The sequence below is a fragment of the Lichenostomus cassidix genome, chromosome 15 (genome assembly GCF_008360975.1).
Source record: "Lichenostomus cassidix isolate B80296 chromosome 15, HeHo_3.0, whole genome shotgun sequence".
In the NCBI taxonomy this organism is placed as follows: Eukaryota; Metazoa; Chordata; class Aves; order Passeriformes; family Meliphagidae; genus Lichenostomus; species Lichenostomus cassidix.
The window spans coordinates 7,540,920-7,553,835 of NC_139496.1; the positions used below are offsets into that span (position 1 = coordinate 7,540,920).

At 38.7% G+C, this 12,916-nt stretch overlaps 1 protein-coding gene across 2 annotated transcripts in view; it reads right to left on the reverse strand.

Annotated features, from left to right (window-relative positions):
• Positions 1–1,367: 1,367 nt before the first annotated feature.
• Positions 1,368–12,916, reverse strand: part of LOC146430287 (septin-2) — a 35,340-nt gene continuing 23,791 nt past the window's right edge. The window contains exons 12-13 of one of the 2 annotated variants that reach the window (XM_085075833.1): positions 8,788–8,881; positions 1,368–2,163 (exon numbers count right to left, since the gene is read on the reverse strand). In XM_085075833.1, coding sequence (XP_084931959.1) covers positions 8,813–8,881 — 69 coding nt within the window. In that variant the 3' untranslated portion in view covers positions 1,368–2,163; positions 8,788–8,812. Of the gene's footprint in view, positions 2,167–8,787; positions 8,882–12,916 lie in introns of both variants that reach the window. The other variant, XM_085075834.1, reaches the window with a different exon arrangement.

Here is a 12,916-nt window from a genome sequence, read left to right on the forward strand (position 1 = left end):
TATTTTAACAAAACCAAGTTCAAATGTAATTGAAAACTAACATCAGTCAACATCAAAGAAGTGGTAGAAAGCATAAAAAAATAAAAACTACATTGAATGGAAAGTACTCACATATGGAATCAGCAGCTCTGCAAGCCCTTCTTGGACAATTATTAATATAGATCTCAAATTTTGAGCCAAAATGCTCCATCTGGAATCCACAAACCCAAAGAAAGTACAGACTATCAACTGGTACTCAGCATCCCCTAGTAAAAATCTTTTCACTGAGATTTCCTACACAAGAATTGTGACAGTGACTTTAGGCACCTTGCTTTAAAGAGAGAAAAAAACCCTCCGCTTTTAATAAAATTAAAGACTAGATGTTTTTCATAGACTGCTTCCCCATTGTCCTAGTTGGCTTTGTCGTGCCACCTTTGCTCAGAGAGCTAACCCAGCTTGTAACTAACGTCTCCCACTGAAGTCTGGGCTCCTCAGGAGGGGTGTGGCTGTCCTGATTTTCACAAGCACAAACGGACAGCACATAATTAAGAAGGTTGCAAAACATGATGCGAAATCCTGGAAGAGAAACAACAAGAAAAGTGCAAATAACAGCAAACAAATGATGAGAAAAAGTTTGCCATTAAATCTCTCACCTTGGCCTTCTGGACAGACATGGGTAAATTCAAATCTTCATAAAAAGGGAAGAAAATTTGTGTGAATGCAAATCTGCCACTCCATTTCTTCTTTCAACTTCATTATAGCAGCCACTGAAGTAACAATGTAATGTCCATTTTATGCAGTTCAACTCCAAATAAGACAAATATGCATCCCCATGATGCCAATCGTTTGTGAATCCTATCCTGATTAAACACTCATTGCTAGATAGCAAAATTAGGGGTAATCATTACATGAAAGACACCCAATTTAGTACAGAAGACAAAGTGTCTCAATCCCATATTTGGAAATTTACACTTGTGCATTTATAAAACACACAAGACTACAAAAGTATGCAGAAGAGAGCTATAACTCAGTAATGACATAAAGGAAACAGCAACATTCATGAACTTATAAAGTAAGGTGTGTAAAGAGATTTTCCAAGACATTTACCCACCTAAAGACATCAGCAGGTGCCTAATGAACTTTGGGAAAAAAGTGGATGTCAAGCTTTGCTACCTAAATTCCAGGTAAAACACTTTCAAAGTTGTTTTGAAATGAGATCAAAGCAGTTTGCAGGTAGACAAATTTTAGAAAACACCTTCATACCCCAGGGTAAACATCACAATTCCTTTGAATACGCACTGTCCACAATGCCATTACAGCATTTCATACATTATCTTGAAAAGGCAAAATAAAATAAAACAACAAAAACCACCCCAAAAAAATCAACGTTTGCCACATTCATACAATTTATTACAAAACTTCCATGAAAAGTAGTGCTATGGTATATATAAAAATTCAGTACATGCCATTGCTCAGCTGACAGATAGAAATGCCTGTGACAAATTTTTGCCATCGATACTTGAGATCTGAAGCCAAAGCTCCAGAGGCACCCACACAAGTTGTTGGTGTGTGGAGTCTTTATGGTGTGTTAAGGCACGGCGATTTAGAAAAGTCAGCTTTTTTGAATCACTGGCGAATCATCGGCGCTTTGTACATTTTCCCATACATCACACAAATGCAAATCACCAGAGAGGAAGCTTCCAAAGCAACAAAAGCACAGAGAAAGTTCTGAAAAACTGATACGATACATAATAACCTAAAATGGCAGGTGAAGGTTATAATACTGTGCAAACACACATACGCTTACTGTAAACAGGCCACAAAGTCTTAGTGTTAACCACGAAACCATTCCGAACAACCTAGCAGATAAATGATTAATTCCTTAACCCACCACAGTGACTAGTCCAAACAGTGTACTCTTAGCAGTTTCTGAATAAAAAGGTATAGGAAGGATAATAAAACCACATTGATAAGTATGAAGACAGTGTTACCAAAAGAATCAAAAATGATACACTATTAAGTTGAATAACATTGAATATATAAAACAAGCAGTTTTACAACACGATCTTCAGACTTTGTGTTTGTTTTAACGCAGGTCTTGGTCTGTGGCATCCAGCTTTTGCATTTGAACGTTACCACTCGGGCAAAGAAAACAGAGCACCCATCCACTTAGAGAACCGTATGCTGCTGGGAACAAAAGTGGGAAACAGAGCATTAGAAAGGACAAACTCTCAGCACCGTCAGAGCATTGGGGAGGAGTCTGAGCCCCTTTGAGCAAAGCAGCATAATCCAGGGAATAGGGAGTTTCAGTTCCTGCATCATAGGGACCTGTATTACTATTAGATCAGCTGAGCAGTTGGGTCCCAAATATTTACCACAAATGTCTAATACTAGCTTATAAATGAGGACTTATTTTTAGCTACATAGTTCCTTAGGCACCCACACCCCCCTCAGCCTGCAAGAACACAAGAAGCATGTTACAGCTCCTCTCAACAGTCCTGCACGCAACACATTGACCTTGGCCTCTTCTGTGAAGCTTTATTGCTGCTGAGGGAAACAAACCACTCAGCTAAACAGGGCTAAGGAGAAGGCAGCAAGTTTGACATCATGCACCAACATTGCTAAGGTAAAGCAGGAAAGCAAACATTTTTTCAAGCATTCGTCCAGCAGTGTTCCTGTTGCCTGAAAAAAAGGGATACTGGTCTGTAATTTCAAAAATAACTACCAGTTTTGGATATTTCCACAGTTACTTGACAATTGAAAAGGCTGCTACAAAGAAAGCAGAATCCCAGCTTTCCCTGAAAGTTGGATCCTGCTTAAAAAGGTGTGTCAGATTTGGAACCCAGGGAAACACCTCAAATTCTCCAGTCCCAAAAATACTCATTCCTGACAGAAAAAAATAGCTTAACCTAAACAGTCATCTGGATGAAAAAATAGAAATATCCTAGAAAACACTGCTGTGTCAACTTACTTGTAACACTCATCCAGACTACAGTTGGGATAAAGAGCAAGGTGCTTTACTCTTTGCCATTCTCACAGTGGGAATTCTGTTCAATATACAATTCCTTCTCATTTTAAGGAGCTGTTCTAATAACAACTAAAGCATGCAAGCTAGCAATAAGGTTTTAAAGCCAGAGTCCATATATTGCGAAGCAAATTCAATATTCAAATTAAAAATTAACCTGTTGTGCTACATTGCTACTTCAAGTATGAAAGAGAAACTTGATTTCTGCCTCTGCCTGCCCAACTCTAATCTGTTACAGAAGATACCTCAAGAAGAAACTGTAACTCATGTTTCAGACTCACAAAAAGACTGGAATTTCCAATAAACATGAAGGCTTGGGTTATAAGCACAGCTGCACACTGATGTTAGCAGCATTACCCACATTTTATAAGCTTGTAGAACACACTTGGGCAAAGTATGTTTGTGCAGTTACAGTGCAGATTCATTTCATTGCTCTTTCTTCCTCATCTCCTTGTAAGGCAGTATTTTATGATACAATTAGGTTGATACTATTCTTGACAAGTTTGACCTCCAGCTTTATTAGACCAACCTTACAGTCCCTCATGCTCATTTCACCAAGACACAGAGTCAACAAAAGCCTCCATCAGCCATGTGAGTTCATACCATCATTTAAGAAAGAGGATACATTTCCCCAGTGTGCCATTAAACAAAACTCTCGCAGTAAGCAGCATAACTAGCAAGCACTACATACATCTGCACCCTGATCGTGTGGTCATGTAGCTCAGAATCCTGTATTTGTAAAGATTTTGGAAATCTTGTAAAGGAATGGGTTTGCCTCCCCCTCAGCTCTTCTAAGAACACCACTACAATGCAGGGTTACTTGACACCTCTACATGTTTACTTCTGAATTTCCAATGAGAGATATTTGCTTAATAAGCAGCTACATTTTCTCACTCACCTGAATTGTTTTTCTTCAAATAGCACCCATTTTATGTTGTAAGTACAGCCCTTTGAGTGCCCCATTGTCAGCAAGAACTTTGAGAAATGGCATCTTTCCAAAAGGCAGAGGAGTACTGGATGACACCAGTGCCCTGCTGTAGGTTTTGATTCATTTTTTTCACTGCACCCCAAACATTTTGGTTCTCTGCTATTTCAGTCACCCTCTGTTGACTTCACTGTTTCAAGTTTGTTCCCTTTCCTTTGCTACTCTGTAGCAAGACCTTATCCTTCCCCACAGCAAACAGCATCAGCCAAGTTCACGCTAAGTTACAAAACTGGCCTTTGAGCTGATTTTCAACACTCATCAGTTAAATGTGTTAATAGGGTTGATGACCACTGACTCACATCTTCATACCAGGATCCAAGCTTCAAAACTACCACAAATGTTCCCATTTCTTTGGTAAAAAGTGGCCTGACACATTTTCAGGTTCCCCATAATATCACACAACTTCCAACAGAAGTCTGCTCTCTAAGGGTGCAGAAGCTCATGCCAGCCTAACAATGCAGGGTTTGCTGAACAACTCCACAGTCAGAAGAGCTGAGGAGAGCTGGAGGCCCACAGCACTCTCCTGGTCTGGTTTCTAGCCAGAGAAACATCCACTGGCAGTGCCAGGCAGTTGTTCCAAATACTACAGATTTGCCCAAACTTCACATTCTCTAGGCTCTCAATTTCAGCTGCCAAAAACTACAACATCATCTCTGCTTCCTCAAATGACATTTCTCATCAGATCAATTCAGCATTCAGCAGCATCGTTTTAGAAGGCTTGTTGCTATGACAATGCTTTGTGTTGTTCTGTTAAATGATGTCAATTCAGTGGCAGAGAGACGGAGCTGTTTGGTGTCTTTAGCACTGCTCTTATCAAGAACCAGAATAGTGTTAATGTGCTCAGGAGGCTTTAAAATACTTGTGGAAATCACAAGCTATACAAAAAAGAATTTTCAACATCCTACAGATATTTTAACTGCAAGATGCTTGGGTTTCTTTTTTGTCTGAACATATTTCCCTAACTATAACTGTATTTCCAGATGGCTATATTAGCATTCCACAGCCTGGCTTCTGTTACTGGTTTGTCCCAGTATGATCTTGAAACTGAGTGAAGACAGACAAACCAGATTTGTAAGAATAACAAGAGGAAAACAGATTGCAAAGAGATACACTTCGAGAAACAAAGAAGGAAAAGGAAGAAACAACCAATAGTCATTTCATTTGATACAATTATTCCAGCCTTTCATAGTAACTGCTCATCTGAGATGGACAAGCTCAGAAACTAGTAAATGTGCTATTGGAGTTACTGCAGGCTTATTGCAAAAGCATTTCATATTTGAGCACCCAAATAAAACTAAACCTATTTTAGGTTTTGGTACCTCAGTCCAATCTTTCTCTTCAATCCCTCATGTGAACTGCCAAATATAAGAACCAAACACCTCCTACACTTTACAGCAGTGTCTTGTGTTTTACAAGGAAAAAAAAATCTGAGGAAGATTAGTAAGGTGAGTATATCAAAAGTCAGGATAAAAAATTTGTTACTGCTTATTCTGAGAATATTCTCCTGTCTAGCTGAGCTCTCCTTGCCTGCTCCACCTGCACTGTTTGTACACAGAGGCTATGAAATGTTTAGAGGAAACAGACAGAAGTGTAGGTCAACACACCTATGTTAGGGCTGCACTCAGAAGATCCTAATCACCACAATCTGTGCTCACAGGCTTTTGTCAAAAACTGCAGTTGAAAACAGGAATGACTAGTGTGACAAAATCCTCTTCCTTTCCTACCTCTAACCCAGTCTCCACCAGCATTCATCTTCATTTTCTTTCAGGGTTCTACTGCTCCAAAGCAAGAAATCTGTCCACCCTCTTTGGAAACCTTGAACATATTCCCTGTGTGTAATCTTTGCCTTTGTCACTCCCCTTATTCTTCTCTTACTCCAGCCTTGAAAGTAAAGGAAACTGCTTGAAGTAAATTCACCCTTTGCTCTTTCTACAAAATCTTTAAAGAAGTCCTTATTCAAAAGGGATCAGGCAAATCAGACCTTCCAGTCACCCCATCAGTGTAGCACTTTCTGGTAACACAGACTCATCAGTCTTTTTGGCAAGGATTTGAGTTTAGCTCTTTTTAGTCATTATACTCCTCCTAGAAAACTCCAAAGCATTCAGCAATGTCCTCCCCACCCCAAAATACATCTGAAATCAGAAGTGGCTATTTCACATATTTGGATATTAAGACATTTCGTTACCCCACTGTTTATTCTCCAGCTCTTATCTATGAAGATCTTTATTCCATAGCATACCACACCACTCTCTTCCCAAAATACCTGAAAAAAAATCTTTATTTTTCTGTGCTTTATGTAGAGGGAAATATTTTAAGGGTTTTTGAAGAAAATACAAAAATTAGGTATGTATCAAAATAAAAAGTGTGAAAATACTAATTTTTATATAAACTCCGTGTTTATAAATTTATATATTTTTCTCAGTACAAAGTTAGGGTGCAAAAGAGCAATGGGAGGAGAGACTGCGCTTTCAGTAGTACAAATGATCCTTTAAAGTTCTTGTAAAACTAGAACCTGAGAGATGTTCAAGATAAACTGTGACAGAACGAAAAGATTAATACCAACTACATTTAAATTTGTTGGCAGTTTGCTTATGTTAACCACTGTGTTAATTACAAGTTTCCTGGTTTCTCTAGAAATAGCGAGTTCAATAAAACACAGCAAATATATCTGATGGGAATGCTGGAGGTTGAACTCATCACTCACTCCTCCTAAGCTGCAAAGTCAGTTAACATGCATGAGAGAAACATCCCTAAGGCTAAGCTCTGGATGAGGATTCACTTCAGCATGCTGCCAGGATCATACAGCAACACCCTGGTTTGGCAGGACTGCATCTGCAGTTCTGACTGTGCATACTGGCCAACAAATTACACTAAACATCTATCTATCTATGGTAGTAAAAAAAAGAAGTTCAAAAGTCTTTCCTGAAAGCAATCTGTCAAACACAATTTCCACAGCAGCTGCAGCAATGTAGCTTAGCAAATTCCAAAGAAACAGCAGGACCTCCACGTATGAGGATCTCATTCAAATCCTTCTCAAAATCATCCATACTCAGTATTTCAGACCAATTAACTTGACCTCAAGATTTAGTTCAAATCACAACAAGATCATGGGAACACTGTTAAGTCTACAAAGTCTCCTGCTTAACACCCAGAGTGGTGCAAGCTGCACCCCAGATTAGTGGTGTGAGGAACCACTACAGAGGAACATTTCCCTTGGACAGACATGAGCATGCTCAGAACTCTGTTTACTCATGTAGCCATGGCTGCAAATTCAGCCTGGGACAAACCATGCTCCAGTTCCTTTTTATAAAGGCCATATCCAGTATTGCCAGAAGCTGTTAAACACTGGGGATCTGGGGCCATTTTGGGCTAACCATTAGTGGGAATAGTATGTCCCATCAGCCCTCAGATACTGACTTCACAGCAAAGCTAGCATCTAGGAACTGAAGAAAGAATTCTGAATATATTTGTACCCCTTGCCATCCTCTGCTCTGCCAACAACAACTGTGGACAAGGTTATTAGCTTTATGGTGGTGTTTTTACTTACTATCAGTTTTAAGGTGTCATGTGATTAAACATCATTTTTAATTTGCACAAAGAATTGAGCTCCTTAGCAAAAAACAGTAACAATAATTTACATTAAAAAAAGCTTTCCTGCATCAAACAATCATTTCCACAAGTGGTCAGAATTTGGCCATATGATAACAAAGTCACTGTGAAAACTTGGAGCCTTCAATTCAGACTATAATATTTAACAATATTGAACAGGCTGCAAAATGAGCAGCTCTTGTCTGGGGAATGAGAGCTGTCTGTCAGACACTGCTATCACATATACCATGTGGTCAGCCACAAAATTATCCTCAGTGTTTAGATTTCCAGCTCTGGGAAAACGTATCTTAGTATGGAAGTTGGAAGACATGATGTGAAGACTCCTCTATCTGCAACAGTTGAAACTGTGACAGTAAGAAACCTGAGACGGAATTATTTATTTCCCCATAAGTACTTCACTCAAAGATAACAGTGCCCATACCAGTAAAACCATCAACTCCTGTTTGGGCTAAGTCAGAATCCAGTGAATAAGTTTATTTCTTAATTATTTTTTTCTTCTTCTTATGTAAACAGGAAGACTGAAGGTTCAAATAAAGGCAACAAAAAATCTCCTTATTTTAGGCTTGGAATGTTGGCAGCTGACACAAGGTCATAAGGGATAATATAATCCATTTTATTCAAGCTTTACATTCCACAAGACCAGCAATCACAACTAGAGTATTAAAATGAAGTATTAAGCAACAAGACTCCTCATACCCTTCCATCTTTTTTGTTCTTGCATTTAAAAGAAAAACTCTTACCAGAAGAAAGAATGAATATGTGCTACATGAATTTTTTCTTCACTCGCTCTGATCCCCACCTAATACACCATCAAGGGAGTCTGGATTCAGTACACCTGACCAGTTTGCAAAATTTTGTTTGGCTCTTTGAGAAAACTGTTAAAAATTCGTCAGCCTACATACCCGAAAACACTCTTAACTTTTATTTACATATAATCAAATTCATTTTCTGAGTAGCTTGTGCTAACAGAAGCAAAGCCTGATGATCCAAAAATAAGGCATTGAAGAGAAGCACTTACAGGTGTTGAAAACAGCTGGAAAGGTAACATTGGCATAGATCTTTTCTAGTCTACCCAGAATATCACTTTTTTTTCCGTAAGTACTGCAAATGCAAGTCCAAAGTGCAAAATTAACAAAAATCATAGTGAAGACCTTATGTAATAGGACAGAACAAGTCAGAAAAGCAATACCTGATGTATCCAGATGTTAAGCTTCTTAGTCATCACCAGGCTTCATCCTCATTTGGGCTTGCATCTGGGCAATCATCTCCTGCATGCGGCGCAGCTGGAAGAGAAAGAAACCCAAGTGTTTACAACAATTTCATGAGAAGCCCAAAAATCCAGGAAACTGCATGTTTTTCTTCCATGGTAGAACACAGATCCTATTTGCCTCTTCACAAACTGGAAATGTTCAGTAATTTACATAATTGAATACTTTGGTTTTCCCCATCTCATATTCTTCAGTTCATTATATCTAACTTTCACAAAAGATTTGTAAGAATACTTAAAATTAAAATGAAGCAATGGAGTGCAAGTCTTTTGAAGCCAGCTATGTTTGCAGACCTGTGAATCAACATTTAATCCATAATAAGGAAAGCACGTCCTTTAGATGTGCACAGAGCTACAGCTGAGTGAGCTGAAGGAGTTTTGTTCTGATACAGGTGCTCAAAGCACAGTATTATGTTCATCCTGTTACTACCAGAAAACTCTGCAAATTTTTAGGCGGCAGTAACAGCCAAACATGAAGACAAGATTCAAAAACTATTCCAAAAGAGAAATAGAATGATGTTTATAAAATTTGGAAAGCCAGACTAAACATATTAAGCACCAATATTTTTTACATCTAAACAATGACTTTTCCTGGAAATATCTGTTTTCTAAGGCATCATTTTTTTACAACACGTAAAAGTTAGTTTCCATCACATAACAGGCCAGATATATATATAATGCTTTGTTGCTAGTTTTTGGTTTTGTTTTTTTTTTTAATTAACTCGAACAAAAGTTCTAAGAAAGAAAAAAGAACACTAATACGGATTTTCAAAATATATATGCAAATACCTCTAATTTGCTTTACAAATGACTGGGTACTTCCTTTCAAATGCAGGTGGGGAAGCTCCACACACAAAACTACAAGTGCCCCATTTTACAAAGTGGGAAGGAAATAGGCTGCTACTTCCACACATATTGTATAACCTATGAGTCCATCTCAAATAAGAGATCATGTAAAAATTGTACAGCAAGTTCTTTCTTTTTTTTTAATTAGACAATTGCTTGCATTTTTTTTCACAGGGGGAAAACTAACTGAGAAAGCACTGTGTCTAAACAATTATACTGTATTTTCATCCAACCACATTAACTATCTTGATACTCATTACTCCACCAGGTTCAATACAAAAGAACCTGAGATAAAAGCTTGACTACATGTGTGCGGTGTTGAGCAGTTGTTCCATTTTGTTAAAAAAAAAAAGAACAGAAAGAAACATCACAGAATGAGAAAAATTAACTGTGGGTGCCTATATCACTTTTTCTTGCCTGCTCTCAGATACAGATTTAGGAAAGAGTACGGAACTGCAGATTAACTAAAGAGTAAAAAGATTGCAGCACAGCTAGCAGTACCAGAGCTTGCCCAAAACTAGCTGGCTTATGTACTTATCCTCTTGCTGCAGCAGCACGGGGTTCAGGAGAGGCTAATTCAGGCTCCTGTGACTGCTGCAGAGATGCCCTCTAACAACAGGAGATTTGCACAGGAACAGCATGAGATACAGCTAAGTCTGTGAGGATTGTTATAAACCCATCTACATCTTTTTGCTAAATCCTAAAACAAAAAGCTTCTGATCAAAAAGATGGCATAATGTTGCAGGAAGGAGGAAAAAAAGCGGAAAGTTCCTGAAATGAGTGTTGCATTGATTTCATGATAAAAGAAAAAAGAAAAGCTTCAAAGATCAACCTGTAAAAGTGTAAGACACCTGGTCTTTTGAACTGCCTCTCTACAGATCTACCATCAGAATAAAACTAGCTTTTTGGAAGCTCTCCTGCTTGAGCTTTCCCAAGAGCACTCCAAGCTGAGCCATGAAGCATTCCCAAAATAGAAACCATTCAGTAATCACAGAGGGAGATACTGCTGTACATGTATTATACTGATTGCTCAAATGCAGAATTCTGCTAATAGCCAACATCATATTTTAAGACTTAAATACAGCATTGAGAATTGCATTTTCCTAACTTTAACTGATAAAAATATGCCCATACCACAAAATAAATCAGATGCTGCATATGACACAAATATGCATATGGCACAAAAACCCCAGGAAAACTACTCTGCTCTAACATTAAGATTGCAACAAGATTTTCCTTTTCCATTCTCATGTGGTATTTCTGAGACCTACTGGTGAAGTCTCGGACTTTTCCATTAGGTAAGTATTGGCAAGTTTCTGCAGCTATTTTAGAACAATTCAGTAGAAAAATTTTCAGGCACAAGGCCTGTGAAAAAAAACTAGGGGCATTGTTGTAAAATTAAAAGAAGAGAATCAAGCTGTACAGTGCTCAAGTGGTAACCCCGACAGTCTCTTCAACAATTTCTCTTCATGTAGAGGACAGGACACAGGAGCCATTCCTCTACATTACAATACAAACCAAAACCAGCTCATGTTCACCTTACTGGACCGACTGGATAGACAGAAAAAACCTCTGCTCTTAATAAAGGAGAATGGGAAAAAGAAATCACAGCAAAGACTGAAATTGATGTCACATCAACATCAATGTTCCCTTTGCTGTTGGGGACTGCAAGCATCAAGGGCAGAAATGACTTTGATCTTGCTCAGCAGCAAGTCCTCTCACTTGCAGGAGCAGCATTGATATATTTGTGTTCATCCCCTAAAGAACGGATGCTACAACAGGACAGCATAGGGCCAATGCACATCATGAAAAGGAAGCTAGGAAACAATGTTTGGAAATCTGTTAAAACAAATAATTCCTGTGAATTCTCAGATAACAAAAGGCAAAAGAATAAATGTAACCTTGGTATAAATGCCCCTTAGTTTACTTATGTCAGGCCTACAATTTAGTTCGAACGATCATGTAACTACTGCAGCAAAACAGAAAGGAAACAAACATTTAAAATGAGAGCTAAGGTTACAGAGCTAAAAGTGAACCATACATCTTGTTAATAGCTTCCATGCCCTTAACAGAAACAGATACACAGCTCTGCTTTGCCTACAGGATTTCATCACAATGCCAACAAACACTGTTACTGTTTGAACAACATGAGTGGCTTCTCAGTGACCAACATACAGGTATCAAAGGAAGAGAAATATTAAGAAACAAGCAATATTTACTTCCCACTGACATGTTTTCCCTCTACCAAGTCTGATTATTTCTGCCCATGCCTTTACATAAGAAAGGCATAAGTGAAGAGGCTGCATGAATAGGGCAAGATGGAAAACTGCAGACAGTAGATTTTTCTAGTGAGTGTTCCCATTATAGTTCTTTTGATTAAAAATACTTCCAATACCAAAGAACTCAAATAATTTTATTAACTGAAGACAAGAAAAATACTCCTGATAAATTTGAAATGGGGCTACCATTAAGATAAATGTCTTTTATAGGACATATTGACAAAGAGCAGAAGCCACTATGGCCACAGCCACTGCAGTACATGACCAGCATGCACTGTTCCTTCAATAAACAGCTCAAAAGAACAAAAAAAAGCAATTGCTCAAAAAACCAAAAAGGCTTTTTCATTATACTCCCTTAAGGATTGCCACTGCTAACTGACTACTAATGGTTTTCATCCTAGGAAGTTCTCCAGGACTAAGACTGCAGCACTTCACAGAGCAAGGCTGAAACATTCTGCCCCCTGCACTGGGCAGTGACATCCCACAAAATGAATTCAACTTCAGACCTGTTTTTATTTCCTTCGAGACTGTAGGCCTTCATCAGCAGTCATGCAGTCTTTTCCCAGGAAAGTTTGCCCCTTATCTTTCAAGACAATGCTCTCACAAACCCTTGCAGCACCAGCAATTACCTAACACACTGGTCACCTCCTCACTCCCCACAGGGCCACCACTGGCCCACAGCCTGGTGGCCCCCACTGCTGGCCCCCCTCCTGACTCCCACACTGTCCCAGGGCTCTTTATCTCATCTGCCAAAGGGTTACACATGTTCAGAAACTGGAAGGACAGAGAGAAAACAATTTCAACATTGTGTTCATTCTACTATATACAGCCCACTGCTGACCAACTCCACTGAAGACAGCAGTGTGGAGGGATTTGCTCACTAGAGAAACCAGAGAGGTTTATTGGTTGCTGTTTCCATGTATTCA